The sequence below is a fragment of the Umbelopsis ramanniana genome (genome assembly GCF_025399195.1).
Source record: "Umbelopsis ramanniana AG unplaced genomic scaffold K450scaffold_66, whole genome shotgun sequence".
Taxonomy (NCBI): Eukaryota; Fungi; Mucoromycota; class Umbelopsidomycetes; order Umbelopsidales; family Umbelopsidaceae; genus Umbelopsis; species Umbelopsis ramanniana.
Window position 1 is genome coordinate 45,050 of NW_026252152.1, and position 17,025 is coordinate 62,074.

A 17,025-nucleotide genomic window follows, 5' to 3' on the forward strand; every position below is an offset into this window, starting at 1 on the left:
ACAGACAGGGGTTATGGTGAAGACACGGGGTGTTGCCAGGAAAAAGGCAGCGCTAAGCTTCGAACTTGAGAACCCCTCTTTTCTTTTTCACTTTTTGTTTTATTTTAAATCTCATCCATCTCATCCATCTCTTACTTCGGTACGTCACGGTACATGGCAGAGATAAAAAAGGATGGCTATGTGTCTGTCAAAGAAGACGGTATTCGATCTTGGATATGGTCCAAGCGTTATGTCATCTTGAGAGATCAGACATTGACTTTTCATCGAAATGAGGTAAATCCTTTCGTTACTTTATGACTGGGGCAGAAGGCAAAGAGGATGCATACAGGGTGCTAAAATAATTAAAAAGAAAAAAATGGGGGAAAACGAGAGGTGTAATGTCCAGCGTCATGAATATAATGATCGGCAGATCGCCATGCCAAACCTGTACATGGAATGTAGCCTTCGGTTATCTTATTAATATTTGTTTGCTTTCTTCTACTTGGTCCGATTATAGCAAATTGGTCAATGTCTGGCATTGATCTTTTTGAAGGAGATAGTCAACGTCCACCGAAACGATCTAAAGCCATACTGTTTCGAGATAGCCACGGCCGACAAAGCATTCAACATCGCATGTAAGAATGATGAAGAGCTATATTCTTGGATGGATGAGATTTATAGCGTACGTCTGTTCTACCAATTTAAAACGAGGAACGTGCCTGTACTGACATTCAAAAACCTCATTCTTGAATTTCTAAAGAACTCGCCATTAGGGACATCCTGTCCCACTAACTTTGTTCATCGTATTCATGTTGGCTTTGATCCTGATACGGGAACATTTACGGTAAGTTGTGTAGTTATTCGGGTATAAGAAGGAAAGGATAAACATTGCCATGCCTCTGTCGGCATGCTCGCTGCATACAAGTACGCCCTCATGCGAGCATAAATAAGCGGATAAATGCTCACTTACTCTCTGTCCGCATTCTTTAGGGCCTGCCAGATCAATGGAACACTTTATTGAAGCACAGTAAAATTACTGAGGAAGATGCAGCAAAAAATCCACAAGCTGTGCTAGATGTCCTTCAGTTTTTCACTGAGCAGGCTAAAGATGACAGTGGTCATTTTGAAGTAGGAGATGTCGGGGAGCAACAGAAGGATTGGGCAGGCCCCTTGCAGCAGCCAAAGCCAAAACCCAAGCCAAGTCAATCATCTCCTACACCCAGACGAGTGAAAACACCACCAATTGAGGCACAACCCGACAAAAAAAAGGTAGTTCCTGCAAATGAACAACCACCCATCCCCGACGAAAACACTCAGCCTGTAAGGTTTCATGCTAATTTATGGCAACGTGACAAATGAATTATGTGGTACCGTATTTACAATACCATGACCCTTTCTCTCTAACAGCGAATAAAGGTGTCTCTATCAACTGCTCCTATACCACCCCTCCCGCCTAGTCCTAGATTACCACAAACACCATACCTCAATGCGGTAGGTTGATCAGAAGCAATAATATCACCTGGCTTGCCCACACTCACACTACCACAGCCTACTTCAGCACCAAAACGTGCACCTGAAGTAGCAGATAATCTTCTTTCGCCAGACAGGGGATCACCAGCAAGATATCGGAAAAATAGTTCAGCCAGGTCACCACCAACACCACAGCCGTCTCTATCTCTTGGACTGCCACAGCGCGTACGACCAACACCATCCAAGTCTGCGGTAACGACTGGGCTACCTTCAGCAAGGTATCGTGATCGGGATCGAAAGCGAGAGAGGGAGCGTGAGATTGAAAAACGAGTAGACAAGATTCAGCCAGCCTATGAGCGTGAGATCAAACTTGCAACCAAGTTCGCTGACACGCCGAGCGCATACGCTCCATTGTCAGAAAACACCGCAGTAGTTCCGTCAACCATCTTTAGGCGACATGAGAAGCGAATAAGTAAGATGTCGGAATCCGAGATCATGGAAAAATTAAGTAATAGCCCATTTCGTTTCCATTCCAGATTGCTTCATGTCTTTCTTTATGTTAACTTTGATTGACAGGATCCATAGTTTCAAAGGAAGATCCAATTACGTTGTACAAACGAAGCAAACGTGTGGGACAAGGGTAAGATAATGGGGCCATGTTCAATATAGACTGGCCATTGCCAGCCATAATGACCATTCATATCTTTGTTAAACAGGGCTTCAGGGTCAGTTTATCTTGCAACCCATTTGGGAAGTAACAAGCGAGTAGCCATCAAACAAATGGAGATAGGCTCGCAAGCACGAAAAGATCTGATTGTGAACGAAATCATCATTATGAGAGAGTCACGTCATCCCAACATCGTGAACTATCTTGACTCATTCTTAGTCAAAGGAGATCTATGGGTTGTCATGGAATATATGGAGGGTGGGCCACTGACGGATGTGATTGCTAAGCACAAGATGGACGAGACCCAAATTGCAACGGTATGCTTGGAAACGGCGAAAGGTCTACAGCATCTGCATAGTCGACGCATTATACATCGTGATATCAAGAGCGACAACGTACTGCTCAATGCATATGGACAGATCAAAATCAGCGATTTCGGGTATTGTGCAAGATTGACAGCTCAGAAAAGTAAACGGGTGACAATGGTCGGCACACCTTATTGGGTTAGTATGAGCTTTTTGTTGCATGCATGATCGGCTCAAATGAAATGTTACTAAATCAATGCAATAACGTGAAGATGGCGCCGGAAGTTGTGAAGGCAAGAGAGTACGGAACGAAAGTCGACATATGGTCACTCGGCATTATGGCCATCGAAATGATCGAAGGCGACCCTCCGTACATGGAAGAGGAACAACTAAAAGCACTCTATTTGATCCGAACCAATGGCACGCCACAACTCAAGAATCCAGAACTACTCTCCAGAGACCTTAAAACATTTCTGGCTATCTGCCTTTGTGTGGATGTCAGAAGTCGTGCTTCGGCCGACGAACTATTACAGGTAAGGATTCCAGTGGCTTGGGGGTTGGCAACTCCGTTACAAATTTCAACTCATTCCCTGTGTCATCTCCGCGCACCTATAGCATTCATTCATGCAGCGGGCGGGAACCATTGAGACTTTAGCTTCGTTACTAAGGACAAGAATCTAAAAGTCGATGTCCAGCATTCATCAGCGACAGAACAATAGAGATCGATTTTGCAGTGCAACAAGTGAGCAACATTTAAAAGTGTTGGCTCACAATTATTTTTAATAGAAAAAAAAAATGTATACGAATGGATGGTTTTTTGGTCTAGTCTCTGAATGATACAAAAAAAGTTGAATACAAGAGCATTCCTTGATGGGAGGGTGGATTTAAATATATGGAGAATGCATCCACAGCTAGTTTACCAACCACGCTTGGCCATCTTTTGGTCTTCAGTAAGCTCATCAAGGTTGATACCAACCATAGCCTCACCCAAATCCTCAGAGACCTCAGCGAGGACCTTGGCGTCATTGAAGTGAGTGACGGCTTGGACGATAGCCTTTGCGCGCTTGGCGGGATCGCCAGACTTGAAGATACCAGAACCAACGAAGACACCATCACAGCCCAATTGCTAAAGGAGAAACATACAATTAGTCACTGACAACACTTTGGAAAGGTATATGCAAACTTTCATGCCAAACTTACCATCATGAGAGCAGCATCGGCGGGGGTGGCAACACCACCAGCAGCGAAGTTAACAACGGGAAGACGGCCCAACTTGGCGGTTTCCTTGAGGAGGTTGTAAGGAGCCTGGAGATCCTTAGCATAAGCATAAAGTTCCTCATCAGACATGCTGGCAGCACGACGGATCTCGGCGTTGACGGTACGGATGTGACGGACAGCCTCAACAACGTTACCAGTACCAGCCTCACCCTTGGTACGGATGAAAGCAGCACCTTCGCTGATACGGCGGAGAGCCTCACCGAGGTTCTTGGCACCGCAAACGTAAGGGACCTTGAAGTTGTGCTTGTTGATGTGGTTGGCTTCATCAGCGGGGGTAAGAACCTCAGACTCGTCAATGTAATCAACGCCAATGGATTCGATGATCTGGGCCTCGACAAAGTGACCAATGCGGACCTTGGCCATGACGGGGATAGTGACAGCTTCAATGATTTCCTTGATCATCTTAGGGTCAGACATACGGGCAACGCCACCTGTAAATGACGAAGAAAGGAAAAAAAAATTATTAGAAACCATCGGTTTCGGATCGACAATTGCTCCTTCGCCAGTCCAACTTACCGTTCTTGCGGATATCAGCGGGGACACGCTCAAGAGCCATGACGGCGCAAGCACCGGCTTCCTCAGCAATGATAGCTTGTTCAGCGTTGATAACGTCCATGATAACACCGCCCTATTATCGAATGCAATCTCGATCAGCCGTCAAGTAAAAAGGCAAATGCCCGGGGTAACGTGTAACTTACCTTCAACATTTGAGCAAGGCCAGCCTTGACACTGTATGAGGCTTGTTTGGAGTCGTTTTGAGAGCCGGCATTACCGTGCAAATTGACAGGAGTAGAGAATTCAGCAGACATTTTCTGATGTGTGAGAGGTAAGAAGACAATCGTGGAGGAGGAAATTTTTTGAGTTTTTATTTATTGCTGAGTGACTCACAAAAGCGTGAGAAGACAAATCGGCCATTGGTTGGGCAGTTTGCTTCCCAGCTTGGCTTCAATTGACTTGCAGTGAAATTTCCCAAAGTTTCGCTCATTACTCTAGCGAGCATTAAGAGCTCGTTAAGAGAAACGCAGATAGCATGTGTTTGTGATATGATCTATGAAGGGAGGGTTGGAATCCGGACCTTGGGGTACCCTGACTGTTTTTTCTTATTTGCACTTGACATGAGATGTACGGATTCGGCTGCTATTTTTTCCGGTCAAAAATACCGTGTATATTTCAAAGTAGCTTTTTCATATTCTGGTCTTTGTAACCACCTCTGTTGCCGTTGACGCTGGTGCCATATAGATTGCTCAGCATGGATCGCTCTCACGATCCAGGTGGTGGAGATGTGCGCCTTTTGAAAAGAGACTCTCACCGATGACTAATGCCTGCTTTTAGCAACGTTTGTTTGTGTTCAGTGACCATGATATAAAACCAATTGAGATCCTGCCTCGAAAATGCGCTCTTTCAATGGTGCAACTTGCTTCACTGTATCCTTATCAGCTGAAAACCGATTGATCGCGGAGAATGATTTTGTTCAGTGACCAAGGATGAGCAGCAGTAGATACACAGAGACTGCGGTACTAACTGCTATTCACCGATCTGCGAGTGGGCCGACTAAAAGGTGGGTATGCGTAGATACTAAACAATTCATGTTCTAAATATCGTATATGGACCATCCAAATTGGAAGCCACTTTATATCATCTCTCAGCGCACAACTGTAGCGAAACTGTTATACTTACGTCAACACTACACATAAATCGTGCACGATGATGAATCGTCAACTTGTGAACGTCTATGAGGGAGATCTAGAGGTGCCAAAAGTCGAACTTGCTTTTATATAACTTTCAATGGCTGAGGAGTTTTATTTCTACAGGGTTCGGAGACCCTTCGGACTGGTTGCACTGAAATGAATCTCTGACGAGTTTTAACTTATACATGCGCTACATTAAGGATCCCCCATTCAATATATGATTTTCGCAGGCCAAAATATCTTATATTATTAGTAACCTATTTCGGATGGATTTGATTTATATAATGATGCATTTGAAGCAAGTGGAGAGGTTTTGAGCACGCTACTGATTATTTGGCGGCAAATGCCATTACAGCGTTGAAAATTTTATGTTCCGACGTAGCCTGTGGACGTGCATTTGCTCACTTTACCACACATTCTAAACAGCTTTGGTACATGACTGAACAAGGACCTCGTAGATCCTTGGACCAGAACAAGGATGCTCAGATTGCAGCCGTTTTGGTAGTAGGATTTCACCATGCTTATGGCCCTATCTTGGAGTTTTGCTATCCGCCACTTCCCCAGCGTCAGGGTCAGGATCCCCAAACCACACTAGAGAAGATAGAGCTGCCTGAGGAATGGAGTTTTCTTCCATTCTTGGCCCTTCCAGGTAAGGAATGGGACACGATAGGAATATAAGGTACCGTATTGTCTTACTGAGCGCTGGTATCTTACATCATTATAGACGGCGCACACCAAAAGGACGAAGACTTTTCTTATTTTCATCTGCCACCCGTCGCTGGTTGGGAGGTTGCTGAGACAACTTTGTTTGGAATATCGTGTAATCGACAGATAGCATCTAATGTATGTCGCTATTTATTTGTTTGTATCAAAGCTATCTATACTCATCATGGTTCTACAGGATTTACTGGTGAAATCGTCTGATGTCACTCGCTCCATCGTTCAGAAGGCGGTTGTGGTTTTGGCGCGACAACCCATTTTTGGTCCTATTAGGCAGAAACTCGCCGTCATTACCGCTGCCTGGTTCAATGAGAAGGACTTTACCAAGCTTGATATACTATATGTACGTACACTCCTTCAACTAATTGCTTTTCGTTGATCCCCGCTGTTAGAGTTATACTCAACGTTTATTACTTGTCAGAACTTTTATGACAACCTTAATTTAACACATATTGGACCTATTGACGACCCTACCTTGTATATGGGTAAGAACAATCTCGGAATTATTGTTGTGGTGGGTTTCACCTTTATATTGATCCTTTTGTCGTCCAGGAACATCGCTTCGAGAGCTATGCCAAAAATTTCGATCCAAGACTTTGACTTTGATAAAATTGCTTCTACTTGAGAAACGGGTACGTTCATTCAGAGAGAATTCATCGTATAAGTGCAAACTGCTGACTCGTTTTATCAGATATTATTCTATGGATACCCTGTCGAGCAGCTGTGCACATTCCAATATTCTCTCATTTCGTTAATACCAGGTATATGCCATGTTCTTATGACAGGCTTACGTTTTTGCTGGTATTGAGTAACCCTCCTTCCATAGGACTTTTGAGGACTCTTCAAGACTCAGGTGACCCATCATTAGACACCTCAACGGAGAACTTGGAAGTGACGGAAGCCAAGATCCTCTCAAACGGAAATAAAGCAAGTCTTTTGAAATACATGGGGCTTCCACTGCATTTATTTGGAAAGGTATGCGATATTTCGTGCTCAAGACTGGACTTGCATTTTGATATTGACAGGCTTTACCAGGGCTCATTCTTTCAACCGTACCTACCTCTACAACAAATTGATATGCTCTCTGACAAAGATACTCATTCGTATCTAGTTGGCACTACCAATCAACTCTTTTTTCATCAAAAGACAGAGATCAATTTTGATGTGCTCGTCCATGTAAGTTACGTTGCATATATCTAAAAGCAGATTGGCAACAACTCAATCATATGTTGTATATGTAGGTGGAAAATGGAACACTTGAGTTTTTTGACCCACAATTAGCGTCCCTTGTAAGCCATACAACGGCTGATCGACGGTGGATGGATAAACTCACTAAAGTCATTAATGCCACTTGGGATCCAGCAGGTAACTGACATTGCAATGGCTAATTCCCGTCGTAGCACATGATTGAACCTTGGTTTCACCTACAGACCCCACTAGACCTATACAAAATACGTACCTGGGATCGGATGATTATTTAAGAGCACGCTTTGAAGAGTATATTATGTCACTTCTATCCAGCGTCAAGTATGCACAGGCATTTGATCCTAAGAACGCCTTCAAAAGCGAAAGTACTATGGATGAGATCATGAGAGATGAAGAAAAAGGTAGGTTTTCATGATGCACAGGCGCCGCCCGAGGATCAAAGTCTTATGTTTATTTCCATACGATAGAAAAGAATTACTTGCTTGACTATGGAATGAATTGGGTCAATGCGTGGAGAAAGACAAACAATTACCAACTCTGGGATGAGTTCACGGATCACGAGATATACGAAATAGTGGAGCCAGGGTATGTATCTATAACAAATGATGTGAGTAAACTGTTTTGTAACGTTATTCCCATAAGGCACCCCGGACAAGGCAACATGTCACTAGGTGATTTACAGAATTCATTGTCAAAGTAAGTGATTTTTTCTAATCCATCGTTCAATCGAACATGGAAAAGGTAGCTGGTTCCAAACTGGCGCAAGTGGCTATGGAGCATTAATTTTACAACTTGCATAGTCGCATAAGAGACATGAGAATTCGACAAAATCTATCACCGCTGCGGCAGTCGCTGACAAAGGCTGTGTCGACCGGAGGATCGAATATATCGCGGGCTGTATCTAGTGGCGGAATCCGTTTAATGCGAGGGGTGGATGCATTGTGGACCGAGTTTGAAAAAGGTATGCAGGAAGACCCTGAGCACATTCCATCAGACTCGGCGTCAGGACGGAGTGCTTCATCGACGTCGTCTATCCCAGGTATTGCCGCTTGAAAAAAAGTTATGAATGTTTGGATTTGAATCAGAGTGCTTACAATACAATAATAGACGACCAAAAAAAAGGGAGGCAGGGGTACCCACCTGCAGCCCAGCCCAGAAAGTCTCCAGCCTCTGAAAGCTCGTCAGATATGAGCCCTTTTCTCGAGTCGACATCACAGCAAGCCGGCCGCTTATTCACTAACGTGTCTTCTTTCTTATCCCGCAAACAGAAGGAAATTTCAAAAGCGATGGAGGTAATTTTTTTGCAGCACCTAGAACATAGAATAAGGCGAACTGTCTATGGGCTATAAAACTAATACTTTACGTCCAAGGAATCCATGGCTCAAGCTGAAAAACGTAGAGAGGCAAGATCGGAGGTAACAAATGCTCAGCCCCATAAAAATGCTATTGTTGGCAATGAGCCTGCCGTACCAGCGACCTATCCACCGCCACAAACGAATGCGCATAAGCCTTCTATCAAAACAAATCGATCTGGACAACAAGGAATAAGCAGTAGCCTTAGTTCATCTGTAGACAGTCTCGGCAAGAAGAGTGAAGCAAACAATGTTCAAAATAATAGCCTTCGATATGACTAGACAATCATGTATGTTTCAGTACCAAGCACACCACCAAAGTAATATATTTGTCCATTTCTTTTTAAAAATATCAACATTGTCTTAGCCCATGCCAAAATGGGATTGTATACACAAACTATCAAAAGTGCGTTGTCATGACAGCTTCATCCGATGCGACGGATGGAATGACATAAGGTTCTGTGATACTGTTTTCTGTATTCATTTCTATCAGGCTGGTAGAGCAATAAGCCAAGGGCTTTAGTTTAAAAGGGTTTGTTCTCGGAAATCCCGGTATAGCTTTGGGGGGCTTGGAGCTCAGAGGTGTAAATATGGAAACCGCATTTGTGGCGGAACCAGTGTGTTCGACTAGTATATGAGTGCCGTTCTTCCAGCAACTCCCAGAAAATCATTGCGCTCTACTTGATATGAATCGACTATCGAGTTTTCTCGTTTTACTGCTCGCCCTGGCCACGTTATGTGCAGGATTACCACTTGCAAAACGGGATCTCGACTGTAGCAACTCAAACGGTATAAAGAATTTTTCAAAAAGTGACACAGTGGTTTTTGATCAGTCATTAACGTGTTAACCGAGAAATTAGAGTGTATCGATTACGATAACTTATATCATGGAGATTCGTATGCCACAGAATATAGCCACGAAAAGTATCTTCGTATCATCACACCAAATTCGGGAACTGTGTGGCAAGCTGACAGCTATCAATCCGTGACCTGGGCTTTCGATGGCAGCGGTATGAGCATGTCTTATTATAATAATAATATGATAAGAATGGAATGACTAATGCCTAGCCTTCTTCCAAAAAATCTTCAGCTCATCTAGGATATGGTGAAACTGTCAATGTCATTTTGCTCGCCGTTGATAACAATGGACACTGGAAGAAGGTTGATACTCTACAGCCAGGCACCACTGGTAGTGGAATTTCCAACTATCATGTCCGAAAAGACCTTGGCAAGGCTCATGCTTACAAGGTTGTTTTGGAAATCGAAAAAGTACATTTCTCCATCGAAAGCGAGCCATTCAGAATCAAGAGTATCTCTGGACATTCTAACGAAGGCAATTCTTATGATGAAGACTCTTACAGCCATAACGACAAAAGCTATCTTCGTCCCATCACTCCAAACTCCCAAACTGTTTGGGATGCCGACAGTTATCAATCTGCCACATGGTCTTATGATGGAAGCTGTAAGTAAACTACTATAGCATTGCAATATTACTGTAAGTTTAACCATAGAACTTTCTACAGCCAACCTTGGTTATGGAGAAACTGTCGAAGTATTCCTTTTCGCCCGCCAGTCAGATGGATCATGGAAGAAGGTCGATGAGCTTCCATCTGCCACAACTGGAAGCGGGATCTCAAACTACCATGTTCGAAAGGATCTTGGAAAAGCTTCAGCATACATTGTTGTACTCGTGATTGACAAAGTCCACTACCAAGTTGCCACTGAACCATTCAAGATCAAACAAATCTCTGGACATTCTAATGAAGGCGACTCTTATGATGAAGACTCTTACAGCCACGAAGACAAAACCTATCTTCGTCCCATTACTCCAAACTCACAAACTGTTTGGGATGCCGACAGCTATCAATCTGCCACATGGTCCTATGACGGAAGCTGTAAGTAAACTACTATATCATTGCAATATTACTGTAAGTTTAACCATAGAACTTTCTACAGCCAACCTTGGTTATGGAGAAACTGTCGAAGTATTCCTTTTCGCCCGCCAGTCAGATGGATCATGGAAGAAGGTCGATGAGCTTCCATCTGCCACAACTGGAAGCGGAATCTCAAACTACCGTGTTCGAAAGGATCTTGGTAAAGCTTCAGCATACATTGTTGTACTCGTGATTGACAAAGTCCACTACCAAGTTGCCACTGAACCATTCAAGATCAAAAAAATCTCTGGACATTCTAACGAAGGCGATTCTTATGATGAAGACTCTTACAGCCACGAAGACAAAACCTATCTTCGTCCCATTACTCCAAACTCACAAACTGTTTGGGATGCAGACAGCTATCAATCTGCCACTTGGTCTTATGATGGAAGCTGTAAGTAAATTATTAATTCATTGAGTTGTACTGACTTATCTAATCTTCAAATTTCATACAGCTAATCTTGGCTACGGAGAAACTGTCGAAGTATTCCTTTTCGCCCGCCAGTCAGATGGATCATGGAAGAAGGTTGACGAACTTCCATCTGCCACAACTGGAAGCAGAATCTCAAACTACCATGTTCGAAAGGATCTTGGAAAAGCTTCGGCATACATTGTTGTACTCGTGATTGACAAAGTTCACTATCAAGTTGCTACTGAACCATTCAAGATCAAGAGCATATCTAGTCACAGCAATGCAGATGGATCAGACCCAAATTCCTACTCACCCGACGAAAAGCAGTACCTTACATCCATCACACCTAACTACTACACGGTATGGGACGCTGATACCGATCAGTCTGTAACCTGGAAGTATGATGGAAGCAGTAAGTGTTACAACGGCCTGATAAAGTCTACTTCCATGCCTTAACTCACATCATCACATCATAGGCAACCTTGGATATAGTGAACCAGTTTCACTCAGCCTATATGCTCGTAAAGCACCCGGAGATTGGGTGTTCGTGGAAAATCTTCCTTCAGGCACCACAGGCGGAGGAATTTCTAACTACCATGTGCGAAAAGATCTCGGAGAAGCAGACTATTATTTGGTAGTGCTTCAGATTGATAGTATTCATTATACTGTTTCAAGCGGACCGTTTGTTATCAAGAAAATCTCGGATCACCAGAATGGTGAAGACAATGATACCAATGGTAGCGATAACCAAAATAACGGAGATGACTCTTCAAAATATGTCGCCATCACAAGTCCCGATACCCAATCCGTTTGGAAAACTGGATCAGATGTGACCATAAATTGGTCTTATGAAGAGTCTGGTAAGTCCATATCGTTCGTATTTTTCTTAAAATTGCCTTACTCACCTGAGTTTTTCAATCGTATATAGCAATCGTGAAGAGTGACGACAAAGTAAGATTGACTCTTTTCTCCTACGACACCAAGTCAAAATCCGTTAAGGAGGTTGGAGACATTGGTGAATGGGATGTTTCAACTGGATCTGCATCCTATCACGTACCAGATGATGTGGAAATCGCTGACTACTTCGTCATCGTGTTTACGTTCGAGCGTATCCAACACCGTATACACACCGAACCCTTCAAGATTGAACACGCAGAGTAGTTTGAATTTGATTCTAGTAGATCAATGTAATTTTGTTTTTTTTTGCAGTGTAACACATTGTTCTGATGTATCCCGAGTATGAAACATCATCTCGACCGTTGTAGCATATATTTCATTTATAAACATTTTTGCTCGCAGAAGTCAGTTAAGTGTGTGCTTTAATCTAAGTGTTGAGCTATGTCTTAGTATACAGCCAACTTTCTGATGATATCATTGTTGGCCAATTGTTCTGGCCATGTGCAGTAAAAGAAGAACGCTATGTTCATAGATAAGAAAAAGCAAGTGAGTGTTTTGATCCTACCATGCACACTGCGCGTGCCTCGCCGCCAAATTCTACACGAAGCGGGCTCATTTCATGGCCGATCAGCATGCTGTATAGCAAAACCAACTGGTAATCACATGCTTATGTACATCCCTCTGCATGATTCTAACGACTTCTGTGCTTAAGAAAATCTGGTCCGGTGCCGCCGCCATCAAGTGAATAATGTACTCCTATTGTTATTATGGTTGGATTTTCAAATCATATTCATGTTTTGATTGTTTAGAAAGTTGTTTTCTTTTCCTCATAAATACATGCTACATGTACAATATGAGTCGGTAAATTACATCAATGGCATTCTAGGGTATAAGTGCTATTATTACAAACAAAAAGTGGTCGTCTAAAAACTATTCAAAAACACTAAACATGTCTTCGGAGTTGTCATTCACATTGTTTGGCCTTCCAGCAGCTTCCAAGACGTGGACATCACTGACAAAAGGAGGTAACCGACGAAGTCCACAGTTTGTACATTTATCAATGCATTGATAACAGTATTCCTCTGGTTCGCCACAAGCCCAACATTTTGCGCCTTTCCTGATGATACGACGACACTCCACAGGTGACTTCACCTGCCTATTGTTCTCTTCTGCAGTGGCGTCCAAGTCATCGTCTATTATAGGCACAGGTTCTGCGGTATGAGAGCATTGTCGAATGTCCAGCTCAACTGATCCGTTGAGAGCTAATGCATTCAAGGTGGATTGAAATCTTCGCAAAGTGCGTTCTTCAATCATGTATGGGTGATAGAGTTGATATGTCTCCAATTTGAGGGAATGTTGGGATATTTTTCCACTATTGAGGAATTCATGTAACACTTTCGTATCCGTTTCGATGGAGGTAGTGTAGCGTCGATTTCTAGCTGCAATATGGCGAAGGTTGGGGAATTTGACTATCATGACAATGGGTGATATCATTGGGTCATCAAATCCATCCATTGTGACACTTTCTACCAAGGGTCGAAGATGATTGAGGTTGCTATCATCTCTAAATCGTCGCAGGGTGGCGTATATAGTATGTAGGTTCCTTCGATTTGGATCGAATGTGACCTTTTGCCAGATGCTACGAATGCTGAGTAATCTTCGTCGAGCAATGCGCCCTGAGTCAGCAAGAGCAAAAATGGTGAGAATGTCGAGGTCAGAGCATATCTGTATTAGAAGCTCGTCCGGGAGGTATATCAATGGCGATGACTGTGACATGATATTATTAATATTGAATTGGTTGAAGACGTTGGTAATAAGAAAAGATAATGTACAAACTCTATCGAAAAAATCAAAGAATATAATTTTTTCCTTCTTTCTTTTTTGGGAGACAGCGAGTGGATATCTTTTGTGGGAGTTAAGGTTGCCTCAACATGAGAAACGTTCACCGCCGAATCCTGACATTGAGCATTACCGAAATGTCTATTATGACCTTTGACAGCGAGCGGTCAGTATGACTATACAACAATGACATATGAGTATTTTAGTTTTTTGTCCCTGGGTGGCAAGACTATTTCAGTATGAGCTAAAGCCATAACAATGACCATGACCTGCAACATGGTGGATTCCTTGTGGACATACATATTAGCCAGTATAGGCGTCTTGCATAGTTTTGCCAAACGAACGATTTCTCTAGAACCGTCGGCCAATCCATTCAAATATGGATAGGTGTGTGGACCACCACACCTGTCACGCGTCCCTCGTACATGAGTTCTAACTCTCCTCTCAATGTGTATGTATATATTTTTATCATCTTTGCCAAGATTACTGCTTCACCAAAGTTATCATGAAGCCGAGTCCTATACAATCGGGGGCTTGCTGAGCTGGTCGTTTTTGAAACTAGCTTTGCCTCTTTGTTTGCCGAAAGACGGTTTGCTCATCGAAAAGTTCAAGAGACCACGGTTTGTGCCTTTTTGTTTATGACCCTATTGCAGTTGACCTTTGCTTTCCCATCTTCTCGTTAGCCGCACTGTGGCCTCAACTACCCCTAATACTAGAAACCACTACCCCCCCTTTTCGCTTCACCTGGATTTTTTTTCTTCTTACTTTGCAAAACCAATATTATTTTTCAACACGTTTTTATTGTGTGTTGGTCCCGCTATAATCGTCGTTAATTGAATCGCCACATCCTCTTCTATCCCACCTGCTTCCTTGCACATAAGACCTTTCCCTTTTTTGAACTCTCTCTCTCTTTCTCTTTCTTTCTATTTTTCGTGATCGCAGGTGTCCACTTCCATCACATCCTTTCTGTCCAACTGCATTGCAATCTCACTTGGCAGACTATATCGTTTCATCCAGAGGAATTGTGATGGAGCAAAATAATGCTCACCAAACGGATACGTCGAACACACCAATCTACAAAATGCCTACTCCGACCGAAGAGGATATGCAAATGCGGCTGGTCATGATAGACGACTTGAAGCTCTTCCTTGCTACCGCTCCAACAAACTGGAACCAAGATAGTCCCATCAAACAGTTCCCCTTACCAACAGGGGAACATTTGTCTTGCATTCTTTGGGGAAAACTTTTCCATATAACAGGAACGGACATCGTCCGCAGCCTTATGTTTCGCTTCCATGCGTTTGGTCGCCCAGTCAGTAACCTCAAGAAGTTTGAAGAAGGCATATTCAGTGATCTTAGGAACCTTAAGCCGGGCACTGATGCCTGTTTGGAAGAACCAAAGTCTGAATTCTTAGATCTTTTGTATAAGAATCGATGCATACGAACGCAGAAGAAGCAAAAAGTGTTTTACTGGTACTCTGTACCGCACGATAGGCTCTTCCTGGATGCTTTAGAGCGTGACTTGAAGCGAGAAAAAATGGGAATCGAGCCAACCAGTATTGCCGTTGCTCAGCCGGCAAAATCGATTTCTCTCGATACCACTCAAGAACTTTTTGATGATTTGAGAAAGTCACTCTGCCTATCATCTTCAGATGTTTACAATGATACCTTTTATCCTGGTGGTATGTGCGCAGATCCTTCTATGGTTCAGAACAGCCATCCATCTGGTCAACAGGCTGGTACTACCATTCAGACTTGGCCAACGCCTGTCATGCTTGATATGGAAACCAACACAACAGCTCAAGCCAACGACCCCCACCAAGATTCAATTGCTTGGATGGCGGTCTCCCATTCCGAAGATATCAATTCTAATGAGGCATCCCGAAAGGCAGGTATGATAACCTCGTCGGCAATTATTTCGGGTTCGGCTTCTTCGCTGGGTGGAGAAAACCAACAATTCTCGCCACCACAGCCGCCTTTGGTCTTGCCACACTCTTCCAAAACACTCCATAGGGCTACTCAATCCGTCACTTCCGTCCTTTCTGCAGATGAATCAATGGATAGCTTTGACGATGAGGGAAGTACTGGCTCAAGAAATACCATGTCACCACGTACTGACGTACAGCCAGTGATGTTGTCTGTTGCAAGCCAAAATTCCATGATGTTCGATCGATCTTCTGCCATAGATCCTATCGCCAGTGATTTTAACCGGCTTCAATTGGCGAGCAATTCCAGTTTGGACGCTTCTTCCATATTACCGTCAAGGTCTGTGGATACCAACTCTTTACGAAAATCAGCCACTCTTTTTGGCATGTTCTCTTTATTTGAGGGTTCGCCAAGTTATAAACAGCGGCGTAGAAGATCTACATCTATTTCCGTACCCTGCCAACAAAATCGGCCACTGACAGCCAATGATACCCTCTTTACTCGAGCCTACTCGAGACCTGCATATACCCATAATCGTTCTTGTTCACAGCCAAATTTTGGAATGGTATATAACCACCAGCAAGACCAAGGACTTTCCGGCCAGCCAATGTCTTTATATGGCCATCCTGGCACCAACGCTGATATGCTTCAGTCCGGCAATGGGGATGATGCTGGCTCCAACCCGTTAACACGCTCGTATATTTGCCCTATGCCTACTTGTGCGAGACTTTTCAAGAGACTGGAACATCTGAAAAGACATCTAAGAACCCATACCATGGAGCGTCCTTATGTGTGCTCCATATGTGGCAAACGATTTTCTAGATCGGATAATTTGGCTCAACACAAGAAGACACATGAGAGGCGTCGTGAGAGAGGGCTGAATACGGCGGGGACAGTGGATAGCAAAAGTGGTGGCGAAGACGAAGTTAGCGGTCATAACAGGCCTGCAAGCTATAGTGATACCTCTTGTTCAGAAGTCAACGCTGCATCTCCAGAACGGAGCCATTCTGGTAAAAGACGTCGTGGTATATTAGCTCATGACGGACAAACTGGCTGTACATTGGATGCAAAGGCAGAGCAAATAACAGGAATGGATACAGATGATTACCAAACACTTCGATCAGCCAATTATCCTCTCTATCATGGCAAGCAATTCAAAGCAGGTGAGGCATATTTCCTGTATTTGAGGGTGTGGGTTGGCTTTATGAAATAATGACTAAATTCCTATACTTTTAGAAAAGTCTAACGACGGTGGATCCTCCAGCTCTGATACTTCACCCCCGCTCTCTCAAATAAACTTACGCTCACCAAAACACAAGCGATGTTCATCAAGTGGACAGTACATGACACTA

General features: G+C 43.4%; 6 protein-coding genes across 6 annotated transcripts; 4 read left to right on the forward strand and 2 right to left on the reverse strand.

Moving 5' to 3' along the window:
- The first annotated feature begins 4 nt into the window (after positions 1–4).
- On the forward strand, positions 5–3,208 carry K450DRAFT_257307 (uncharacterized protein). The gene is made up of 10 exons (XM_051591645.1): positions 5–273; positions 497–661; positions 740–823; positions 970–1,299; positions 1,387–1,470; positions 1,528–1,957; positions 2,026–2,089; positions 2,166–2,619; positions 2,694–2,954; positions 3,037–3,208. Exons 1-10 carry the CDS (start codon positions 154–156, stop codon positions 3,100–3,102), a joined length of 2,058 nt encoding a protein of 685 aa, XP_051441348.1. The 5' UTR covers positions 5–153; the 3' UTR covers positions 3,103–3,208.
- K450DRAFT_257318 (uncharacterized protein) lies at positions 3,203–4,539 on the reverse strand. The gene is made up of 4 exons (XM_051591646.1): positions 4,398–4,539; positions 4,216–4,327; positions 3,622–4,130; positions 3,203–3,547 (listed from the first exon to the last, which is right to left on the reverse strand). Exons 1-4 carry the CDS (start codon positions 4,506–4,508, stop codon positions 3,338–3,340), a joined length of 942 nt encoding a protein of 313 aa, XP_051441349.1. The 5' UTR covers positions 4,509–4,539; the 3' UTR covers positions 3,203–3,337.
- A 1,219-nt stretch (positions 4,540–5,758) lies between these two features.
- On the forward strand, positions 5,759–9,062 carry K450DRAFT_257326 (uncharacterized protein). The gene is made up of 15 exons (XM_051591647.1): positions 5,759–6,036; positions 6,112–6,230; positions 6,289–6,450; positions 6,529–6,592; positions 6,660–6,739; positions 6,799–6,868; positions 6,934–7,082; positions 7,143–7,283; positions 7,349–7,472; positions 7,538–7,714; positions 7,781–7,898; positions 7,956–8,009; positions 8,114–8,274; positions 8,582–8,605; positions 8,684–9,062. Exons 1-15 carry the CDS (start codon positions 5,823–5,825, stop codon positions 8,701–8,703), a joined length of 1,677 nt encoding a protein of 558 aa, XP_051441350.1. The 5' UTR covers positions 5,759–5,822; the 3' UTR covers positions 8,704–9,062.
- Positions 9,063–9,345: 283 nt separating this feature from the next.
- K450DRAFT_257334 (uncharacterized protein) lies at positions 9,346–12,311 on the forward strand. Its single transcript, XM_051591648.1, has 7 exons — positions 9,346–9,454; positions 9,526–9,675; positions 9,756–10,127; positions 10,189–10,560; positions 11,055–11,423; positions 11,488–11,871; positions 11,940–12,311. Exons 1-7 carry the CDS (start codon positions 9,352–9,354, stop codon positions 12,170–12,172), a joined length of 1,983 nt encoding a protein of 660 aa, XP_051441351.1. The 5' UTR covers positions 9,346–9,351; the 3' UTR covers positions 12,173–12,311.
- Positions 12,312–12,806: 495 nt separating this feature from the next.
- Positions 12,807–14,114, reverse strand: K450DRAFT_257339 (uncharacterized protein). Its single transcript, XM_051591649.1, has one exon. The coding sequence runs from the start codon at positions 13,682–13,684 to the stop codon at positions 12,839–12,841; it is 846 nt and encodes a 281-aa protein (XP_051441352.1). The 5' UTR covers positions 13,685–14,114; the 3' UTR covers positions 12,807–12,838.
- Positions 14,115–14,582: 468 nt separating this feature from the next.
- Positions 14,583–16,971, forward strand: K450DRAFT_257341 (uncharacterized protein). Its single transcript, XM_051591650.1, has 2 exons — positions 14,583–16,836; positions 16,915–16,971. The coding sequence occupies exons 1-2, from the start codon at positions 14,775–14,777 to the stop codon at positions 16,917–16,919; spliced, it is 2,067 nt and encodes a 688-aa protein (XP_051441353.1). The 5' UTR covers positions 14,583–14,774; the 3' UTR covers positions 16,920–16,971.
- The last annotated feature ends 54 nt before the right edge of the window (positions 16,972–17,025 follow it).